The sequence below is a fragment of the Haemorhous mexicanus genome, chromosome 5 (genome assembly GCF_027477595.1).
Source record: "Haemorhous mexicanus isolate bHaeMex1 chromosome 5, bHaeMex1.pri, whole genome shotgun sequence".
Classification (NCBI taxonomy): domain Eukaryota; kingdom Metazoa; phylum Chordata; class Aves; order Passeriformes; family Fringillidae; genus Haemorhous; species Haemorhous mexicanus.
In genome coordinates this window covers 75,776,006-75,797,986 of record NC_082345.1, presented here as the reverse complement: position 1 = coordinate 75,797,986, position 21,981 = coordinate 75,776,006, and the positions used below count along the sequence as shown (strand labels likewise).

Below are 21,981 nucleotides of genomic sequence, written 5' to 3'. Positions count from 1 at the left end.
TCCTACTTTTCAGGAGGGTTTGGGGCCTGCACAGACACACCTGGGATATGTAAGGATATTGCTCAGAACTCCTTACTCCAGCAGGGTCAGGGGCACTGAGACACCCAGCAGCCTCCTGCAGCTCCTGCCTGGCTCCAGAGGGGAAATTCAGGAAGAGTTCAGCCCCCTCTGAGCCCCCCCAGCCCTTCCCCAGTCCAGAGAATGGGCAGGGATGGATGGAAACAGCACAGCTTCCACTGGGAGCTGCCCCAGCTCAGGGCAGGAGCAATCCAACAATCCCACCACGTGCAGTGCTGGGTTTGACCCTCCAGGCTGCCACATCCCTCCCAAACCCTTCCTTTAGGCTCAGATTCCACCCCTGGATGGCCGCCCTGGTGGTGCAATGCAGTTTTGGAGTACCAGTGCCCCGGTCCCAGCAAGTCCATTCCCAAGGCAGGAAGGGGATCCAGGCACAGGAGCTGCTCTGGAGGCAGGGGCAGAGCAGCAGGGCCCAATTCCAGCTCGGCACAGGCTGCAGAAATCAGCTTCTCCAGGTTTTATTGGGAAGGGGCTGGCAGGAGCTCTCCCAGTGCCTCGGGCAGAGCCCCAGCCCTGCTGTGTCCCTGGAGCTCAGGCTGGGTTTTCAAGCAGAATAAATAGGATTTGGGGCCAGCTCCTCCCAGCAGCCATTCCCAGGCACTCCGGGGAGCTCTGGTCCCTGCGGATGCTCCAGCCCCTCCTCTGGCTCTGCCCTGGAGAAACAGAGCAGCAATTGTCCATGTCCAGCAATTCCTCCTCCTGCTCCCCGCGGCTGTCCAGGGCAGGGACGGTATTGTCACCTTCTCCCGGTGCTCAGGAGCTGCGCTGAGCACAGCCCCCTGCCGGGCTGCTCCTGCTTCTCCCGGGCGGGACGGGGCTGCGGGAGTGCCGAGGATCCAAGCACGGGTAAGGATGAAGTGTCCGGGCGGGCCCGCAGCCCCGGGGTCCCCCCTGCCCTGCCGGTGTCACCCAGGGGCCAACTCCGCAGGGACGGCTCCAGCCCAGCGCCGGGAGCGGCGCCCGGCCCCGCCCCGCGCTCCGAGTGCGATCCCGGCCCGCTCCGGGCAGGAGCTGCCCCAGCGGCCGGGAGCGGGCTGGGACAGGCTGGGAAGGTTCTCCAGGAGCTCCCCGGCTCAGGGGTGGTGCAGCACAGTCTGGAGGTCCTCGGGCAGCGAGCCGATGATGGTGTCGATGTAGAGACCCACCCTCTGCAGCGTCTCCTCCTTCACGGGCAGGTGCTGGCAGCGAGCCCTCACCTGGGGAAAATGGGGATTAACACATTCCAGGGGCCTTTCCCCTTTGCCCGGGCTCTGCCTGCTGCAGCTCAGGATAAAAACAGGCAGGGAACGCCACCTGAGCCTCGGGAGGGGAAGAACTTCCCTGGATCCTCCTAATTCTGAGTATTTCACACAAACACCGAACTTCCCTGAGCTTCCCAGCCCTCCAGGGAGGGAGAGCAAGGTTTTCAACGGAACAGGTGAGTTTTGTGTCCTGGATTTCTCTCCACGCAGAGAGAGGAAGGAGTGCAGGGGGAGGGAGGGAGGGAGGGAGGGAGGGACTCACCAGCTTCTCCCGCAGCTTCAGCACCAGGTCCACGATCTCCACCTCGGACTTGTCCTTCATCCAGGCAACGATGTCCTAAGGAGAGAGTGGCTTCCCTCAGGGACACTTCCCAAGGGATTCCCCTAAGGAAAGCCTGAAGGTGAGCAGGGGGTTTCTCATCCTCATTCCTGAAACAGTGACAGAGCCCCTGCAGTGCCACCCCTGCCATGGCAGGGACACCTCCCACTGTCCCAGCCTGCTCCAGCCCCAGTGTCCAGCCTGGCCTGGGACACTCCAGGGATGCAGGGGCAGCCCCAGCTGCTCTGGCAGTTCCAGCCCAGCCAGGAATTCCTCATTCCCAAGATCCCATCCCTCCCTGCCCTCTGGCAGTGGGAGCCATTCCCTGTGTCCTGTCCCTCCATCCTTGTCCCCAGTCCCTCTGCAGCTCTCCTGGAGCTCCTCCAGGCCCTGCCAGGGGCTCTGAGCTCTCCCTGGATCCTTCTCCTCTCTGAGTAAACCCAGCCCTGTCCCTGTTCCTGCCACCCACCGCCCCACAGACACAGCCCTGTCCCTGTCCCAGCCCTGTCCGTGTCCCAGCCCTGTCCCTGTCCCTGTCCCCCACCATCTCACAGACACAGCACTGTCCCTGTCCCTGTCCCAGCCGTGTCCCTGTCCCTGTCACCCACCGCCTCACAGAGTCCTGTCCGTGTCCCAGCCCTGTCCCTGTCCCTGTCACCCACTGCCTCACAGACAGAGCCCTGTCCCTGTCCCAGCCCTGTCCCTGTCCCAGCCCTGTCCCTGTCCCTGTCCCTGTCACCCACCGCCCCACAGACACAGCCCTGTCCCTGTCCCAGCCCTGTCCCTGTCCCTGTCACCCACCGCCTCACAGACAGAGCCCTGTCCCTGTCCCAGCCCTGTCCCTGTCACCCACCGCCTCACAGACACAGCCCTGTCCCTGTCCCAGCCCTGTCCCTGTCCCTGTCCCTGTCACCCACCGCCCCACAGACACAGCCCTGTCCCTGTTCCTGTCCCAGCCCTGTCCCTGTCACCCACCATCTCACAGACACAGCCCTGTTCCTGTCCCAGCCCTGTCCCTGTTCCTGTCCCAGCCCTGTCCCTGTCACCCACCGCCTCACAGACACAGCCCTGTCCCTGTCCCTGTCCCAGCCCTGTCCCTGTCCCTGTCCCTGTCACCCACCGCCTCACAGATGGCCTCCAGGTGCAGGGCCTCGAGCTTCTGGGTCATCTCGCGGTGCCGCTGCCGGAACCAGCCGTCAAAGTTGGGGGACTTGAAGAATCGCCTGTGGAGAGGTCAGGAATTGTGGAACTGTGGGGTGCTGGAGCTGGCAGGGACCCACAGGGACAATCCCATCCAACAAGCCCACCCTGTGACCCTGGGAAGGAGTCAAGGGGACCCTGGGCTGGCTTGGGGACACACCAGGACATGGGCACAGATTGCCAGAGCAGCTGGGGCTGCCCCTGCATCCCTGGCAGTGCCCAAGGCCAGGCTGGGCACTGGGGCTGGGAACACCTGGGACAGTGGGAGGTGTCCCTGCCATGGCAGGGTGGCACTGCAGGGGCTCTGGGGGTCCCTTCCCACCCAACCCATTCCATGATTCTATAATTATTGTTTCTGATCACTTTCTGGGATTTTCTCATTCTCCATCTCTGTGCATTTCCCATCTTCCTTCCTTGGGTACCCAACTACTAGATTTTTCCCACTCCTATTGCACCAAGTATCTTCTCCATCCCAGTCAGAACCAATTATCCAGGAAAATCCGGGACCAACTCCCCTGCAGGATCTCTACTTGTTTAAAGCACACAAACCCAGGCTGAATTTGCCCTGGATTTGCTCTCCCTGACCATCCTGAGTTAATCCATGGATGAGTTCTGCAGGTCCCACGGCTCCCACTGGGTCCCAGTGCTGATGCAGGGTTTGCTGCCTGTTGGCACTGGCCCAGCCAGGGGTGGGATCAGGATTCTCACCTGTAGAGCCCCAGCCAGTCCCCCTTGAGCACACAGGTGAGCTGGGGGCCAGCGTGCTCCAGGCTCTTCATGAAATCCTCCTGGCAGAAGGGGCGGATCTGGGGGGGATTCTGCACAGGGAATCCGTGTTAGTCCATGGAAATCCGTATCAGACAATCCCAAATGAAACCAGGGAAACAAGGGCTGCACTTCCAGTGGGAAAGGTGCCCAAGGCACTGAGGATAAAAACACCCCAAGGTCAACCCTCACATGAGATTCCCAGTAATTCAGCTCCTGGCAAAACTGGGAATATCTGTCCCAAGAGTTCTTCCAACTTTTTAATGAATTTTTAAAGAAGTAATAACCCCCCTCTTCCTTCAACAGGGGAGGTTCCCAGGAGAGTGCCCAGCACCTTGTAACCACTCCCAATCCCAAAGGAAGGAGGACTGGGATGTGCATCCTACCTTCCACGGAGTGATGGCCCTCTGCAGAGGCATCAGGCTGGCCATGTAATGCTCCTAAATCAAGAAAAGATAAAAGTAAAAATCATAACTTAGAGTTGAGGAGCCTCTTGTGGTGCCCCTGGGTCCCTGGCAGTGGCCAAGGCCAGGCTGGACCTTGGGGCTGGAGCAGCCTGGGACAGTGGGAGTGTCCCTGCTGGGGCAGGAGATGGGATGAGTTTAAAGGGCCTTCCCCCCAGCCCCTCCAGGGTTCCCCGCTCCGGGGTCGGTCACAGGCACTGCTCCCTGTCCCCCCAGGTGTCCCCTACTCACCAGAGGGATGATGAAGCTCTGGGTGAGCTCCAGGAGGTGTCTCCTCAGCAGAGCACTCTGCACCTCCGAGGGGCGCTTCCGCTGGATGCCCTGCGGGACAGACGGGGTCACCCACGGCACAGCTGGGTCACTGGGGTCACCCACGGCACAGCTGGGTCACTGGGGTCACTGGGGTCACCCACGGCACAGCTGGGTCACACAGGGATCACCCACGGCACAGCTGGGTCACTGGGGTCACCCAATGTCACCCACGGCACAGCTGGGTCACTGGGGTCACCCACGGCACAGCTGGGTCACTGGGGTCACCCAATGTCACCCACAGCACAGCTGGGTCACTGGGGTCACCCAATGTCACCCACGGCACAGCTGGGTCACTGGGGTCACCCATGGCACAGCTGGGTCACTGGGGTCACCCACGGCACAGCTGGGTCACACAGGGTCACCCAATGTCACCCACAGCACAGCTGGGTCACTGGGGTCAGCCACAGCACAGCTGGGTCACTGGGGTCACCCAATGTCACCCACAGCACAGCTGGGTCACACAGGGTCACCCACGGCACAGCTGGGTCACTGGGGTCACCCACGGCACAGCTGGGTCACTGGGGTCACTGGGGTCACCCACAGCACAGCTGGGTCACTGGGGTCACCTACTGTCACCCACAGCACATCTGGGTCACATGGGGTCACCCACAGCACAGGTGGGTCACTGGGGTCACCTACTGTCACCCACGGCACAGCTGGGTCACACAGGGTCACCCACGGCACAGCTGGGTCACTGGGGTCACTGGGGTCACCCACAGCACAGCTGGGTCACTGGGGTCACCTACTGTCACCCACAGCACATCTGGGTCACATGGGGTCACCCACGGCACAGCTGGGTCACTGGGGTCACTGGGGTCACCCACAGCACAGGTGGGTCACTGGGGTCACCTACTGTCACCCACGGCACAGCTGGGTCACATGGGATCACCCAGTGTCATGGCACATCCAGGTGATACGAGGTCACCTGGTGCCACCCACAGCACAGCCGGGTCACCCAGTGTCACTCATGGCACAGTCGGGTCACCTGGTGCCACCCACAGCACAGCCGGGTCACCCAGTGTCACTCATGGCACAGCTGGGTCACTGGGGTCACCTACTGTCACCCACAGCACATCTGGGTCACATGGGGTCACCCACAGCACAGGTGGGTCACATGGGGTCACCCAGTGTCATGGCACATCCAGGTGATACGAGGTCACCTGGTGCCACCCACAGCACAGCCGGGTCACCAGGTGCCCCTCACTGTCACACACAGCCTGCAGCTCGCAGCCACAGGAGCCTGAAGTGCTGCCCAAACTCCAGATCCCAAATCCAGATCCCATAGCACAGATTCCATCCTCTACTCAAACACATTAAAATTTCAAGTTTCACTACACAAAACCTGGGTTTTTTTCAGGATTTTTTGGATATCAATTCTTCCCACTCATTTTATTGCTAGCACCAGGATTTAATCCTCAGTATCAAGTGCAAAGTCCAGCTCTGGCTGATGAATGTGTCCCAGTATGGACTGAATCATCCCAAAGTTAAGTTCTGCTCCTTTGGAGAGCTCTGTCTGCTCAAAGCGAGCTCTTGGCACAGTTTTCCCCCCAGGACAGAGAGGGAGGTGCTTACCTTCAGTAGCCTTTTGATCAGGGTTTTGTCTTTGTGAAGGAATGTTTTATAGGACGTGTAGATTCCTGCATGGCAAAACACGGGATCAGGACAAATCAGGAGTCACAAACGGACACAGTTCCCTGCTGCCAAATCCCCAAGGGAAGGGCCAGTCCTGAAGGACTCCTGAGGCCTGCACCCACCTGGTTTGGTGTCCAGGGTCTTCAGCTTGGCCAGTTTCTTCACCTTCACCTGCTTGGGCAGGTCTCCTGGGACACACAGCAGGGACAATTCAGGCTCTGTCCCCTCCTGCTGGGACTGCACCCAGGGACACCCAGCCCTGCCCTGGCCCACCCTCAGAGCAATCCCAGCTCCCTTTCCTGCTGGAATTCTGGGATGGGGATGTGCTGAAAACCAGCTCCTCCTCCCCAGGGCTTCCTTGGCTTCCCAGTCAACAAAAGTGCTCAATAAAAGAGAGGAGGTTTCTCTCTCTCCCCACCTCTCTCAATTTCCTGCCCAGGAAGGGCTTTTCCTCTCCTGGAAGCTCCAGGACAGCAATTCCTGTTCCCCACACCCTGCCCCAGCTCTGTGCTCATCCTGCACATGACCACAGCCAGAGGTGAGCTCCCGTGGCTGCTGGGCTCTCCCAGGAGAGGAAACCACTGCCAGGGCAGCTCCCTGCAGCCTCCAGCTGCTCTGCCAGCCCCTCAGAGCCCTGGGCCAGCTCACCTTCCACCCTGAGCTCCCCATGGCTCCTGAGCTCCCCTGACAGCCACCCTGAGCTCACCTGATAGACACTGAGCTCACCTGGCACCCTGAGCTCCCCTGACAGCCACCCTGAGCTCACCTCATAGACACTGAGCTCACCTGGCACCCTGAGCTCACCTGACAGTCACCCTCAGCTCTCCCTTCATCCTGATCTTCCCTGGTGCAGGCACAGAGTGTGAGGGGATGGGGAGTGGGGCTGCCCCAGCCCATCCCCAGCGCTGCAGCTGTGAGAAGCAGGTGAGCAGCACTGACAGCAAGGAGCCATGGAGTGCCCAGGTGTGCCCCGGGAGCAGAGGGCACACAGGTGCACTGCATGAACCTGAGGGCATAGAAGGGTGGGCAGAGAACAACAGGGCAGACGCCTGCAGCCTTCTCAAGTGGGATGATGTCACTCTGGATGGGCAGAAGCCTGAAGCCTTCTGAAGAGGTAAGGTGTTACTGTGTGCAGGGGAATGTTTAAAGCTTTCTGAAATTGTGTGATGATGCCCTGTGTATCGTGGCTGTCTCAACTGTGACACCTTGGCAGCCACCCTAGCACCCTGGGCTCTCCTGACACCCTGGGCTCTCCTGACACCCTGGGCTCTCCTGGCAGGCACCCTGGGCTCTCCTGGCAGGCACCCTGAGCTCACCTGACACCCTGGGCTCTCCTGGCAGGCACCCTGAGCTCTCCTGGCAGGTACCCTGGGCTCTCCTGGCAGGCACCCTGAGCTCTCCTGACACCCTGAGCTCTCCTGGCAGGTACCCTGGGCTCTCCTGGCAGGCACCCTGAGCTCACCTGACACCCTGGGCTCTCCTGGCACCCTGAGCTCACCTGACACCCTGGGCTCTCCTGGCAGGCACCCTGGGCTCTCCTGGCAGGCACCCTGGGCTCTCCTGGCAGGCACCCTGAGCTCACCTGACACCCTGGGCTCTCCTGGCAGGCACCCTGAGCTCACCTGACTCCCTGGGCTCTCCTGGCAGGCACCCTGAGCTCACCTGACTCCCTGGGCTCTCCTGGCAGGCACCCTGAGCTCACCTGACACCCTGGGCTCTCCTGGCAGGCACCCTGAGCTCTCCTGACACCCTGGGCTCTCCTGGCAGGCACCCTGAGCTCTCCTGACACCCTGGGCTCTCCTGGCAGGCACCCTGAGCTCACCTGACACCCTGGGCTCTCCTGGCAGGCACCCTGAGCTCACCTGACACCCTGGGCTCTCCTGGCAGGTACCCTGGGCTCTCCTGGCAGGTACCCTGAGCTCTCCTGACACCCTGGGCTCTCCTGGCAGGCACCCTGAGCTCACCTGACACCCTGAGCTCACCTGACACCCTGGGCTCTCCTGGCAGGCACCCTGGGCTCACCTGACATGCGGAGCTCGCCCACCCGCAGGATGTGCGGCCAGTGCTGCAGGGTCTTGATGAAGAAGGGGTTGGTGACGCCCACGACGATGTTGGGCCTGGAAGGAGGGGACAGGCTGAGCGCTGGTGGCCCCGGGTGTCCCTGAGGGGAGGAGGCAGGGCACGGGGCACTCACGGGGCCTGGGTGCGCGTGGTGTACTCCTTGAACTCGCTGTCGTGGATGGTGAAGTAGGGCCGGAAGTCGCAGCAGTAACGCAGCGGGGCCAGGCAGCTGCAGGGACAGGCAGGGTCACCTCGGGCCAGCACAGGGGACAGTCCCTGCCCTGGGGCCGTGCCCACAGCCCAGGGGCCATCGGCCTCCTGCCCCCCCGGCCCCCCTGGGCTCGTGTCCAGCCGCTGGCACAGCACCCCAGGGCCTTTCCCAGCTCTCCAGCCCCTGCCCCAGCCTGGAGCGCTCCAGGGGCTTGGGCTGACCCCAGGGCAGCACCTGGCACCTGGCTGAACCTCTCTGGGGAAGCTGCAAGGTTTTGGGGTTTTGTGCTAAGGCAGAGCTCTGAACTGGGGAGAGAACATTCCTCAGGGCTGGGCCCATCAGGGGAGATTCCTTTGTACTCCTCTCTATCCTTGCTGGAAAATGAGCGTGGAATATTTGCAGTTTGTCTTGCAAAGCTTCCACGAGCAAACTAAACCCAACCCAGGTGAGCAGCACAGAGTGCCTGTGGGAGGGAAAAGCTGCCAGAATTTGCTGTCACAGCTCCCAGTCCCTCACACCCTGTGGGTGTTACCTGGTGAGGGCCAGGACCATCTCTGAGGACATGGTTGGGGATGGTGCCATCACCACCATGGGCTCCCCCAGCAGCATCAGCTCCCACAGCATCTGGATGTGGATCAGCACTGGCTGGAAGCACCTGGGACAATGGGAACAATGATAGGGTCAGTCAGGATGGACCAGACACAGCTGTGGCCTGCAAGCCCCCCCTGCTGTGCTCCTGTCTGGGAATTTGAGATCTAGGATGGACTTCCAGCATTCCACAGAGAAATTCGGGTGTTTTCACCTGGGCTGTCACTCAACTGTTTCATATAAGTTTAAAGGAAATGCTCCAAGCAAAGTCAGGCAGTCTGTGATCAGAGAATCATGGAATGGTTTGGGTGGGAAGGGACCTCAAAGCCCATCCAGTGCCACCCCTGCTACTCTGGGGCCTCCTCTGGGCTCTCTCCAGCAGCTCCAGGTGCTGCTGCTGTGTCCCCAGGGCTGGGGCAGCTCTGCAGGTGGGGTCTCACCTGAGACAGGGGCAGGATCCCCCCTGCCCTGCTGCCCACTGGGCTCAGCCCAGGGCTGGGGGGTTCTGGGCTGGGTCAGGTCCAGCTCTCAGCCCCAGCACCCCAAAATCCTTCTCCCAGGGCTGCTCCAGCTGCTCATGCCCAGACTGGACTGACCCCAGGGGTTGCCCTGACCCGGCTGCAGCACCTTGGACTCTGCCTTGTTCAACCTCAGGAGGTTCCCATAGACAGATGGTGCTTTCAGTGTGTCTGAGAGAGCAGGACACCCCTGGATTCCAGAGGATGGACACAGAAATGGCACCTCCAGTGCTGGGAATGCCTGGGACACTCCCCCGGGAGCCTTGAGCAGGAGCTGCTCCCCAGCCTGGGGGGACACGGCCCCTCCGCTGCCCCAGGGCTGTGCAGGGCGCAACCCTCAGCTCAAAGCCTGCCCAGAACCCCAAAGGAGTCCCTGGAATGCAGCAGGGTTTGGTTCTGCACCATCACTGCGATTTATGGGATGCTCCCAGCAGGGAGAGGGCAGCAGGTGGAGGGGAGAGGGTTGGAAGGAGCCTCTCACCTGAACAGATCCAGCTCATGAACACTGGGGAGAACCAGGGGGGCTGGTAACAGATTCTGGATGAGGAAGGGAGAAAAGGCTGTTAGTAGCTGTTAGTGAACTGTGAGGAGATGGGAGCAGCCCGGCTGGAATTCCACCAGCCAGCCACAGGGAACAAGGCTCACACCCTGAGGTGTGCACAGGAGCAGGGCTGGGCACAGCACTCAATCCCAAACTAATCCCTGTGCCTACAAACTAAGGAAGATTCCCTTCTTTTCCAGATGGGGAAGGCTGCCCATGCCTGCTCCTTTGTTTTCCAGGGTTTCCTCTGGTGGGAGAGCGTTTGAGACACAGCAGAGCCAGGAGGGTTAGAGATGTGGCACCAAACCAGTGTTAGTCACAGCAGAGAAAGGGAAAGGGAAGGAATCCAAACCAGAGCTGAACCAAATTCAGAACAACTCCAGGGTGAAGGCAGGAGACCCAGCAGGGCCTGACTTCCCAGGAAAAGCCAGGGTGAGTAAAGCACCCAGACTGGGTGCAGAGAGCCCTGTGTGACTCCAGGCAGGAGAGCCTGGCGTGGAACAGCTGAGACCACACTGATCCCAGGCCAAAGGGTTCCCAAGGGGATTCAGGATCCAGCTCCTCCCTCCGTGCCAGCCCCTCTCACCTCCTGGTTGCACTGCTTCACTGGGCTGGAGCCTGGCTTGTCCACCCGCGATGGGATCCTCACCTGCAGGGCAAGGAGAGCAGGGATCACCCTGGGGGGGGACTGGCAGGGCAGGAACTTCCCAGCCACCAGTTCCAGCTGGAAAGGCTGTGGGGAACGTGGGGTGAGCAGGGATTTCCCATCCAGGACCATGGAACACAGGTCCCTTCCCGCAGGCACAGCCCAGGTACCTGGATGACAACTCCCATCACGGGCAGGTTCAGGGTCTGGCCAGGCACTGGGGGTGGCCACTGGTCAATCTCGTTGCACACTGAGGACACAGGGAAGGGAAGAGATTCACCTGAGGGAAAATCCAGCTCATCCTGGCATTCTGAAAGGGAATTACTCCCTGTTCCCAGCTCACACATCCCCCTGGCTTGTGATAAACCCAGAGCTGATAGATCAGGATGAAATGATCCAGGCACAAAAGGCCTGATGGAGGTGCAGCAGATTCCTGGCTTTGGGAATACACTGCATTCCTTGGGAACACCCTGCATCCAAACTGACAGCCCCATCCCCTCCCTCCCCACAACCCCTCCTTTACACCTGGTTATCCGCTCGGACAAGCAGGAGGAAGTTCTTCCCTGCTGGAATTTGCTCCAGAATGAAGCCATTTGGAGCATTCCAGCTGTTTTCCAGGAACCTTCCGATGCAGCCCCTCTATCCCAAGCTGGAATTCTTGTCCCCAGCTCACCTGCCTCCAGGCAGGGCTCCAGCTTGTCGAAGTATTCCGGAGCAATCAGCTGCAGCAGGCACTGGAACAGGTTCACGTAGGGAAGGCGGGACACGAGCACCAGGGACTGGGAATGGCACGTTTGGGATCAGAACTCCCCTGACCCCAGCACTGCACACTTCTGTACTGCTTAGAGAGGGATGAACTTAAAGAACCCAACACTAAACCCATGGAGCAGCTCCCAAGCAGCACTTTGGGGGAGTTCTTGCTGCCACCTGCTCGCGAGCCAGGATGTGGGAGAGCAAAGGGATGGGAGCATGGCCTGGCAAAAGAGCAGCTGGAGTGGGAATAAAAGTCAATTGCTGGTGGGTTCAAAGCTCCCAAAAACCATTTCAGGCAGAGAAGCACAAAGGAGTGACTCCTGAAATGGGAATTGGGCAGGTAAACAAAGTCAAGGAATGCTAGGGAAGGACAAAGGAACTTGGAATAATGAATTGTGTCCAGCAAGGCCTTTTTTGTTCTGACTGGGGCTTCCTTGTGAAATAAATCCCTGGTTTTTACAGCTGTCCCAACCTAGCCCCACTGGAGGTTTCATTGTTACACTGACTCTCCTCTTCCTCTAGCCATTAATGAGTGCATTAATTAGGAATGCAGGAGTCATTTAAACACCTCCTGTCCAACCCCAAACTTGGCCATTGGAATTCAAACCTCATCCAAGTGTGATAATTCCTTCCCTGAGCAATCCCACTGTTCCAGTGGAAAACTCACTGGTTTTGTGGGGATGGAAAAACTGACTTCTGCATTAGCAGGAGTCTGAAAGGAACTCCTGGAGGTGGAGGGCACAAAGCCCAGGACATTGCTGGGACTGAGATGTCCCCACGGACCAGCACAGGACAAGGGGGAATGGCCTCAGGCCGCGCCAGGGGAGGTGAGGTTGGGCACCAGCAGGAATTTCCCCATGGAAAGGGGCTCAGGCCTTGGCAGGGGCTGCCCAGGGAGCTCTGGAATGCCCACCCCTGGAGGTGGCACTCAGGGCTCTGGGCTGGGGACAAGGTGGGGGTCAGGCACAGCTGGGGCTGGGAGGGCTTTTCCAGCCGCAGGGATACCGGGATTCCAGACTCAGCACTGACCTTCTGGAAGTAGCCCCTCCTCATGGAGCTGTCCTTGACCTGCCGGAAGTACACGTACCCAAAATAGTGAGCAGCCTCTCGCTGCAGGGACAGAGAGAGACAGGGAGGGACAGAAAAAGAACAGAGAGAGACAGTTAAGGACAGCCCAGCCCCACTGCCACCAACCCCTCCTGAGCCACCCCCTGCTCTGACACCTCCCAGCCCTCCAAGAGAGCTTTCCATGGGGACAGAGGGAGAGACACAACTGGAGCCAGGCTGAGAGGGCTGGGGGTGCTCACACGGAGAGGGAGATCCCAGGGAGAGCTCAGGGCCCCTGCCAGGGCCTAAAAATGGACTTCAGGAGAGCTGCAGAGGGACTGGGGACAAGGCCTGGAGGGACAGCACACAGGGAATGGCTCCCACTGCCAGAGGGCAGGCATGGATGGGATCTTGGCAATGAGGAATTCCAGGCGCTGGCATAGAATTCCCACAGAAAAATCTGTGTCTGCCCCTGGATCCCTGTCAGTGGGCAAGGCCAGGTTGGACATTGGGGCTTGGAGCAGTCTGGGACAGTGGAAGGTGTCCCTGCTTCAGTTCCCTCTCCCAGCATTGCCAGGCTCCCCCTGCTTCAGTTCCCTCTCCCAAAAGAACTGGGGTCTCCCAAATTCAGTTCCCTCTCCCAGTGAAACTGGGGTCTCCCTAATTCTGGTCCACCTCCCAAAATAGCTGGGAGTCCCCCGACTCAGTTCAGTTCCCTCTCCCTGATTCAATTCACTCTTTGATCCCCCTGACTCAATCCCCTCTCCCAGCAGTTCCCTGTCCTCTCCTGATCCAGTCCCACCTTTGATCCCATTCCCTGTCCCAGCAGTTTCCTATCCCCTGATCCCATTCCCTGTCCCAGCAGTTTCCTATCCCCTGATCCCATTCCCTGTCCCAGAAGTTCCCAGTCCCCTGATCCAGTCCCACCTTTGATCCCATTCCCTGTCCCAGCAGTTCCCTATCCCCTGATCCCATTCCTGTCCCAACAGTTCCCTATCCCCTGATCCCATTCCTGTCCCAACAGTTCCCTATCCCCTGATCCCATTCCCTGTCCCAGCAGTTCCCTGTCCCCTGATCCCACTCCCTGTCCCAGCAGTTCCCAGTCCCCTGATCCAGTCCCACCTTTGATGCCACTCCCTGTCCCAGCAGTTCCCTGTCCCCTGATCCCATTCCCTGTCCCAGCAGTTCCCAGTCCCCTGATCCAGTCCCACCTTTGATCCCATTCCCTGTCCCAGCAGTTCCCTGTCCCCTGATCCCATTCCCTGTCCCAGCAGTTCCCTGTCCTGCTCTCCCTCCCTGTGAGCACGGAAGGAAATCCCTGTGCTGAACCGTTCTTGTCTCGCTATTCCCACAGCCAAGAGAAGGAGGATTTCCCCCAGGGAGCCCAAATCCATGGAATCCTTGGTTTCCCCCGGCAGGTGTGAGGGCCAGGACCCACCTGCAGCGTCACCGGGGCCTCCCGGTTGTACCTGCCGTCATCCTGGAACGGGGAGCTGCGGGAGCCCCCGGCCTGGCGCAGCCGGAAGCTGAACTGGGTGTCCCCGAGGCCACCTGGGACAGACAGCACAGGACACAGGGACACTGACAGGGAACGGCTCCAGCACAAGGGGATGGGGCTACAGGGAAATCCAGCAGGGAATGGGGAGGGACGGGGGAGAAACCAAAGCAGAGAAATCCGAAAGGGAGAGGAAAGGGAAAAAGGAAGTAAAATGGGAAGGAAAAGGGAAATTGAACTATAGGAAAAAGCTGTTCCCTGGGAGGGCAAGAAGGCCCTGGCACAGGGTGCCCAGAGCAGCTGGGGCTGCCCCTGGATCCCTGGCAGTGCCCAAGGCCAGGCTGGACACTGGGGCTGGAGCAGCCTGGGACAGTGGGAGGTGTCCCTGCCATGGCAGGGGTGGCACTGGAGGGGCTCTGGGGTCCCTTCCCATCCAACCCATCCCAGGACTCCATGAAAATGCATAAACCCAACCCTTAAAGCACAGGGCCTGGCTGGATGAGCAGATTTATTTCTCACTGTCCCTTTGTGAAGTATAAACACAGGTTTGGCAACATTTCTCCTGGAAGTGTCCCCTCCCCAGCTCCTGCTCCCAAACACAGGAATGTGACAGCTGCTACCCCTCCTGGCCACACTGGGAATATCCTTGGAGCACAGGTTCCCAGCCAGCAGAGCACGGGGGCTCTGGCTCAGCCCAATGGTGCTCCCTGCTGCACCCCAGGGACTGTCCTTCCCCCAGGGGCCCCTCTGTCACCCCCAGAGTCACCCACCTGAGTAGGAGTCTGGGAAGGACAGGTAGCAGATGCTCGTTTTCTGCAAAAAACCAACACCCGGTGAGACCTCCGAGAGCTGCTGGCAAAGGAGGGAGGAGGGGAATGAAGGGTGGTTACCTCCTTCTCGGTGAGCCTGAAGTCGTGGGGATACACCAGCTGTGGAGAGAGCAGAGCCTGTCAGCCCCTGTGCCCACAGCTCCACACAACAACTCCTCCCTGATCCCAACAGATCCCACAAGGAAGGCAGCTGGGATGATTTAAACTGTGAGCTTGTCACTGAAACTGATTTTATTTGGATTTGGGGACAGATCCAAAGGCTCCTGGTTTAGATTTATTCATAGGAGCTGAAGGCTGAGTGAATGAACAGCCCCAAATCCTCTAGGAGCATTCCAGATGTGCAAACATCTGTCAGGAGTGGGACAGGGTGGAGAAGGAGCTGGGAAGGAGCAGGTGAGTGTGGGGGGATGCACTGCAGAGGGGCACCAGGAGGGCTCAACAGCCAGGGCTGAGACAAACCCTACAGGGAGGAATTCCACCAGTGCTGGACTTGATAACCTTGGAGGGCTTCTCCAGCCTGACTCTGTGGTTCTCATAACCCATGGAGATCACAGAGTCAGGGAGTCCTGGAATGTCTTGGACTGGAAGGGACCCCAGAGCCCCTCCAGTGCCACCCCTGCCATGGCAGGGACACCTCCCACTGTCCCAGGCTGCTCCAGCCCCAGTGTCCAGCCTGGCCTTGGACACTCCAGGGATCCAGGGGCAGCCCCAGCTGCTCTGGCAATTCCAGCCCAGGCAGGAATTCCTCATTGCCCAGATCCCATCCATGCCTGCCCTCTGGCAGTGGGAGCCATTCCCTGTGTCCTGTCCCAGCAGGCCTTGTCCCCAGTCCCTCTGCAGCTCTCCTGGAGCCCCTCCAGGCCCTGCCAGGGGCTGTGAGCTCTCCCTGGATCCTTCTCCTCTCCAGGTGAGCACCCCTAGCTCTCCCAGCCTGGCTCCCTGGGCACTGGGGGGCTCCAGCCCTGGAGCAGCTCCGGGGCCTCCTCTGGGCTCTCTCCAGCAGCTCCAGGTGCTGCTGCTGTGTCCCCAGGGCTGGGGCAGCTCTGCAGGTGGGGTCTCACAGGGGTGGGGTCCCGAGGAGGAGGATCCCTGCTGAAGTGCAGGAGTTGCAGCAGAGCAGAACGGAGCCGGCACGGCCGGGCTGAGCCGGAGCTCCCACGTCAGCCTCAGGAGCTGTGCTCCAGAGGCAGCTGCTGCTCCAGCCAGGAGCTCCCATCAGCGCCTGACTCTCCTCTCCAGGCTATAAATAGCGCGGGTGGCCCCGTGCCAGGGGCGGGAAGTTCACCCAGCTCTGACAATTCCCGCGGATCCCTTGGCGAGGGCGGTGCTCCAGCCGAGCCAGCCACATTCCCAATTAACAGCGCCGCTGATGAGCCCTGCCCAGAGCTGAGCTGCGAGAGAAAAGCCACGGAAATCCCGAGGCAAAATGATCCCCGAGCAGCTCCAGGGACCTCAGCGTGGAGAGGGAGGGCTGGGATGCTGCAGTGGGAAGGGTTGGGGCTGTCCCAGGGCATCCATCACCTCCCTGCTCCCCTTGTTCTGTGCCAGGACCCCAAACACATCCCTGTGGTTGGGACTAATGAACCCCCACCCCAACATTTATCCTGTTAATTCCCAGGGAATCATGGCCAGTCCAGGGGGCCCTGGACAGCTGATCCTGGTCCATCAGGAGCCTGTGAATCCCAGGAATTGTGCTCTCCTCAACATTTGCTGCCTAATTCAGAGCAGGAGTTGGGACAAGGCTTCAGCTTTTCCTGCTGGATTTGGTGGGGGGGGGGGGCCTTTCTGCCAGAGAACGTTTGGAAAATCAGGCTTTAACCTCCAGGGTTGGAATTGATGATCTCAGAGGTCTTTTCCAACCTTAATCCCTCTGGGATTCCACATCTCTGCTTCCCCTTCACTTTAACTCTGATGTTTCTCTGTTTGGGGTGCAGGGAAATCACCAAATATCCAAAAGCTCAAAATCTCAAATCCAAGCCAAAAGGAATCTGAGTCAATATAACTTTTCAAAAGCCAAAAAAAAGGCAAATGAAAAGAAAATTAGGATGTGTAGAAGTCCCTGGATGTCTCCAGAACAGCCCAAAAGGACTTCAATCACATCCTAAAGTGTTTATTTGGTTATGTGAAGGTGGAGGGGCCAGAAACAAGAATTCCATTTAATTCTGCCTTGATTTGGGTTCTGCTTTCCAACAGCTTCTCCACTGTCCATGGAAGAGGAGTGGGAATCGCTGAATTCCAGGATCTTTGGCATCTCCCCAGAGTCTTCTGAATTTCTGAATCTCCCAGAGCTGAATTTCAGAGACCCTCCAGGTTTGTACCCACAGAGACCGCCTGGGTCTGTATGGCCAGACCCCCCAAACTGGTACCCCCAGAGCCCCCCAAGCCCCCACAGCTGCTCCTCTTGCTGGCTCCCCATGTCTCATCCCTGCTCCTTCCCCTTCCCTCTGGAACAGAAATCCACAATGTTTTTCCAAAGGAAGGGGGACAGTGGGGCCGTGTCATCCCCACTGACATGTTCCCAGTTTTCCTAAGTCATTTGTGCCATGTAAGGAGCCTTTTTCCACTGAAACTTGTGCAGGCAAAGGGAGGAAAAGAAGGAAAATTCCTTGCCAGGGATGAACAAACAACACTCCTGCATCCCTCATCCACGAAGGCAGACAGGTGAGAACCCACCTTTACACATCAAAACACAACTACAAAGCGTTGAATTTGCCATGCTAATTATCATCCCAGTATTCCTCCCTTTCTTGGGGTATTTCAGGCCTGGTTTTGCAGGAAAAAGGATCAAACAGGTGAAACTCGGGTCTGGAGCAGATTTTTTTATTGACTTTGAGGCTTCAGGGAAAGAAACAACCAAGTGTTCAAGGCAAGGGAGCAGCAAAAAGGTGGAGCTGGTTCCTCCTGCTTCCCATTCCCTTTGGAAGCTCCAGCATTTAAAACTGGGAAGGCTCAATCCTCTGAAAACCACAGCAATCTCCCTGAAGAGGGCAGAGCAAGGAGTGACTCCCACAACCACACAAGAAATAAGAAGGGATTTGAGGTGATTCCTCAGGTTCAGACAAATCCACACCTCCCTGCTTTCCTCAGAGAGCAGCCCCTGAGGAGCCCAGCTCTCCCCAAACCCTCCTGCAGGACCAGCAGTGGACATTCCAGGGAGCTGGGAACAGCTGTCCAGCCTTTCCCATCCCAATCCCACCCCCTCTGGCCCCACAAGGGGCTCAGCCCTGCTCCAACCCAGCCGGGGAACTTCCCTTCCCTGGGAATCCTGCACGGACACCTCCCTCCCCTGGCTGCTGGGAATTTGTGTCTTTGGAATCCTGGGATGGCTTGGGTGGGAAGGGATCTCAGAGCCCCTGCAGTGCCACCCCTGCCATGGCAGGGACACCTCCCACTGTCCCAGGCTGCTCCAGCCCCAGTGTCCAGCCTGGCCTTGGCCACTGCCAGGGATCCAGGGCAGCCCCAGCTGCTCTGGCAGTTCCAGCCCAGGCAGGAATTCCTCATTGCCCAGATCCCATCCATGCCTGCCCTCTGGCAGTGGGAGCCATTCCCTGGGTCCTGTCCCTGCAGGCCTTGTCCCCAGTCCCTCTGCAGCTCTCCTGGAGCCCCTCCAGGCCCTGCCAGGGGCTCTGAGCTCTCCTTCCCTCCCAGCCTGGCTCCATGGGATGTGTCACCCTGGGCAGGCTTTATTCCATGAAGAGGATCCATAAAAGTCTCTTGGATGCTGCCCTGGTCCCTCTCAGCCCTGTGCACCCCCCATCCCACAAAGATCCCCCTCACCCCAAATCTCTGCTCGGGCACCCCTGCCCTCCCTGTTCGCTGCCCCTACTCCAGCCCTTGTCCCCCTTTTCACACCCCCAACCGTGATCCTGCTTTCCCCTCTCCATTCCTGATCCTGCTTTCCCCTCTCCATTCCTGATCCTGCTTTTCCCTCTCCATTCCTGATCCTGCTTTCCTCTCTCCATTCCTTACCCCCTCCGTCCCCATCCTTAATTCCCTTTCCACTCCGCCATCCCTGATTCCCTCTCTCCCCATCCCCGCTCCCTCCACACCCCCAGTCCCAGACTCGCCTTGTCACCTCCCTGTTCCCGATTCCCTCTCCCCATTCCCGGCCCTCAGCTCCAATCCCCGATTCCCCGTTCCCGCTCCCCTCTCCATCCCGGCTCCCCTCACAGCCCCGCTCCCTGACCGCCGTGTCCCCCCCGCTCCCTGAGGCGGTGTGCCCGTGCCCGGGCCGCCGTGGCGCACCTCCATGGCCTGTCCCAGCTCCAGGTCGAAGGTCACCACACACACGCAGTCGATCCAGGCGGCGAAGCGGCCCCAGGGCAGCGGGGAGGCGGCGGCGGCGCGGCGGGGCCGCGGCCCGGCCCGGCTCAGCGCGTCCATGGCGGCGCCGCCCGCGCGCGGCCCGCCCCGCGCCGCGCCCCCTGCCGGCGGGGAGGACCCCGCCCCGGAGCGGCCCCGCCCCGCCCCAGCGCGCCCCCTGGCGGCCAGGAGGTCCCGAGCGCGCCGCCCGCACCATCGAGACGGGAGCGGGCGCGCAGAGCGGCGCGGGCGGGGCCGAGGAGGTGTCATGGCGGCGGCGTGAGGGCTCCGCCGGGCTTGGGTCTAGTAAATCCGCGGCGGCTTCACCGCTCGGCGCTCGGCTCCCTCCTGTGCCGGCCGGAGCCTCCCCGCTCCCCGGCTGTGACCGGCCTGAGCCTCCCCGAGGCCCCGTTTGCAGTCCCCCGAGGCTGTTTGAGAGCGCTCCAAACACCATTGAGAAAAGACACCGTTTATTCCCTGCCGGGCGTGAGGAGGAGATTTCCACAAAGCAAGCTCACGAAGGGGTAAAACACGGCATCTCTTTTTACAGGAGAAGTTGCACAGAGCTGCCCCGGTGTAACTCACGCTCTCCACCTGCCTAGAGCACAATTCATTGTGTGACCTAACCTGACCCTGCTGAAAGTTGACTTTCGCTTGAGAGAGAGTTATTTTATAAAGCGACTCCCATTGTAGAAGTTACCTGACGCCTCAGTTACCTTTACAAAGGTGAGAAAATGACATCGGCTCCTTTAGGAGCAGTTTTCCTGGGAATGAGGATTCACCCGGGAGCCCCGGGGCCGGGAGCTGCCCCGGGGGTGTTCCAAGGCAGAGGGCAAAGGCTGGCCCGGGATTGTTAGTTATCCTGATTTTTGTGCGATTCCAGGCACGTGAACACAGTGCACGAGCTGCTTCCTGCTCAGGGACATCTGGGAAATGGGAAATACCGGGGATAAATCACGAATCAGTGGCAGGTTTGCTGAGGAGCCCCCAGGCACTTTGGGGGGTTATTCATTGCCAGGGTCAGGCCTGGAGCAGAGGAGGAGAAGGAGCAGGGTAAAGAGAAAGTGTGAGGAGGAACAATTCCACCCTGGCAGTGCCCAAGGCCAGGTGGGACAGGGCTTGGAGCACCCTGGGACAGTGTCCCTGCCCACGGGACTGGGTGGGCCCTGAGGTCCCTTCCAGCTAAACCATTCCATGATTCCAGAGTGCCCAGAGGTGTCCCAGTGACCCCGAGTGTCCCCCCGGGCACTGGCAGTGTGTGGTGACATGACAGCTCCTGGCAGGAGCTGTTTTCCACAGGAATCCCGTGGCCAGGCTGCCGTGCTCCCACAGCAGCATCACCCCCGTGGGTTTGGTTATTTATTTTTGGCACTTCTTTCCCCCTGCCCCGTGTTGTTTGTGCAGTTTCAGCCCTTTAATATCCTTACCCTGCCTGCCCTGTCAAACTCCCCTGGTCAGGGAGCAGAGGAGCTGCACTTAAACACTGCCCTGTCCCATGAACTGCTAATTAATGCTGATTATGATTTATTACAGGCTTGTAATAAAGCCTGCAACACTGCACTTACACTTGCCACACTTGGAGCTGATTCTTGCCACACAAGGGACAGGAGGAAAAGATAAGGAAAATATGAATAAAAAATATTGGACATTTTTTCCTTAGTAACTCTTTGTCCCGCAATAAAAATGAGTTTTAATCTTGTCTCAGGGTTCTCCCATGGCTGATTTCACTGCAGCCACACGAACATTCCCGTCTGGCCAAGCAGAAGAAAATTAACTGTGAATAAAAAGGGCAATAAAAGTGCTTAGAACATCTGAGAAGTATAAAAGTGAGGGCTGGAGGGTTTCCATTAGAATGGGAGCAGAGCCCTGTCCCTGAGCAGGGGACTGTCAGGGGCAGAAGGTCACACCCAGCATCCCCATTCCTTCACAGAGAATTTATCAGAGCCACGAGGCAGGACAGGCAAATGTTGGAATCACAGAACCAGGGAATCCTGGAATGATTGGGTGGGAAAGGACCCCAGAGCCCCTCCAGTGCCACCCCTGCCATGGCAGGGACACCTCCCACTGTCCCAGGCTGCTCCAGCCCCAGTGTCCAGCCTGGCCTTGGCCACTCCAGGGATGCAGGGGCAGCCCCAGCTGCTCTGGCAATTCCAGCCCAGCCAGGAATTCCTCATTGCCCAGATCCCATCCATGCCTGCCCTCTGGCACTGGGAGCCATTCCCTGTGTGCTGTCCCTCCATCCTTGTCCCCAGTCCCTCTGCGGCTCTCCTGGAGCCCCTCCAGGCCCTGCCAGGGGCTCTGAGCTCTCCCTGGAGCATTTCCCTCTCCAGGTGAACATTCCCAGCTCTCCCAGCCTGGCTCCACAGGAGGTTTCCATGACCTGAGGACCTGCCCAGAGCAGTTTTGGTTTCCTGTCGCTGAAACCCCCGAGATCTCAGGAGTCCTTTGCCCAGCTCCTCTCGGTACCTCCCGGCGGGATCCCTGCGGGGCTCGGGCTCTGCCCAGCCCAGGCTGCAGGGAGGGATTTCCCCGGAGGGCTGGGTTTGATGCTCTCCGGCGAGGCTGCTGAGGGTCCGACGGCAGGAGCGGCTGATCCCAGAGCCCGGGCTGAGCTGGGGAGCTCCCGGCTGCTGCTGGACCATATTTGGGAAGGTCGGCGGTGCAGCTCTGGAAGCGCAGGGCTGGTGCGAGCGCGGAGCTGCCGGGGCAGCCCTGGGGCCGCTGCTCATCTCCCCGGCAACCCGGCAAACACAACATTGCCCAACCCTGCCTGCTATAATTAACTGTGCGCCCCGGCCCCGCAGGAGCCGCTGCCCTGGCCGCCTGCGCTCCCGCACTGCCAGGCGGGATAATGTTCCCCAGAGCTGCGAGGAACATTCCCTGCAGCCCCGGGAACGTGCGGGGAGCCGCAGGCCAAGGAATGTGAGCTGCTCCTCGGGCTGTTTGTGCTCGGGCACTCGGAGCTGTGGGATTTGAAC

At 59.6% G+C, this 21,981-nt stretch overlaps 1 protein-coding gene and 1 long non-coding RNA gene across 2 annotated transcripts; one reads left to right on the top strand and one right to left on the bottom strand.

Annotated features, from left to right (window-relative positions):
* Positions 1 to 520: 520 nt before the first annotated feature.
* On the bottom strand, positions 521 to 19,084 carry DENND6B (DENN domain containing 6B). Its single transcript, XM_059847679.1, has 20 exons — positions 18,947 to 19,084; positions 14,762 to 14,800; positions 14,642 to 14,684; positions 13,815 to 13,927; positions 12,359 to 12,439; positions 11,250 to 11,355; positions 10,747 to 10,826; positions 10,517 to 10,579; positions 9,871 to 9,926; positions 8,816 to 8,938; positions 8,206 to 8,301; positions 8,034 to 8,128; positions 6,134 to 6,199; positions 5,952 to 6,016; positions 4,299 to 4,388; positions 3,990 to 4,043; positions 3,547 to 3,656; positions 2,759 to 2,861; positions 1,582 to 1,656; positions 521 to 1,274 (listed from the first exon to the last, which is right to left on the bottom strand). The coding sequence occupies exons 1-20, from the start codon at positions 19,082 to 19,084 to the stop codon at positions 1,152 to 1,154; spliced, it is 1,719 nt and encodes a 572-aa protein (XP_059703662.1). The 3' UTR covers positions 521 to 1,151.
* LOC132327954 (uncharacterized) lies at positions 2,767 to 4,083 on the top strand. The gene is made up of 2 exons (XR_009486658.1): positions 2,767 to 2,871; positions 3,910 to 4,083. It is a non-coding gene; the product is annotated as an uncharacterized LOC132327954 (long non-coding RNA).
* Positions 19,085 to 21,981: the final 2,897 nt, after the last annotated feature.

Bases quoted from the DNA above. Each gene is read 5' to 3' on its own strand.
- DENND6B (XM_059847679.1), bottom strand. From the start codon at position 19,084: ATGGACGCGCTGAGCCGGGCCGGGCCGCGGCCCCGCCGCGCCGCCGCC. The intron at 14,801-18,946 runs GTGCGCCACGGC...CTCTCTCCACAG, and splicing joins AGCTGGGACAGGCCATGGAG to CTGGTGTATCCCCACGACTT. The intron at 10,827-11,249 runs GTGAGCTGGGGA...CTGTGTCCTCAG, and splicing joins GGAGCCCTGCCTGGAGGCAG to TGTGCAACGAGATTGACCAG.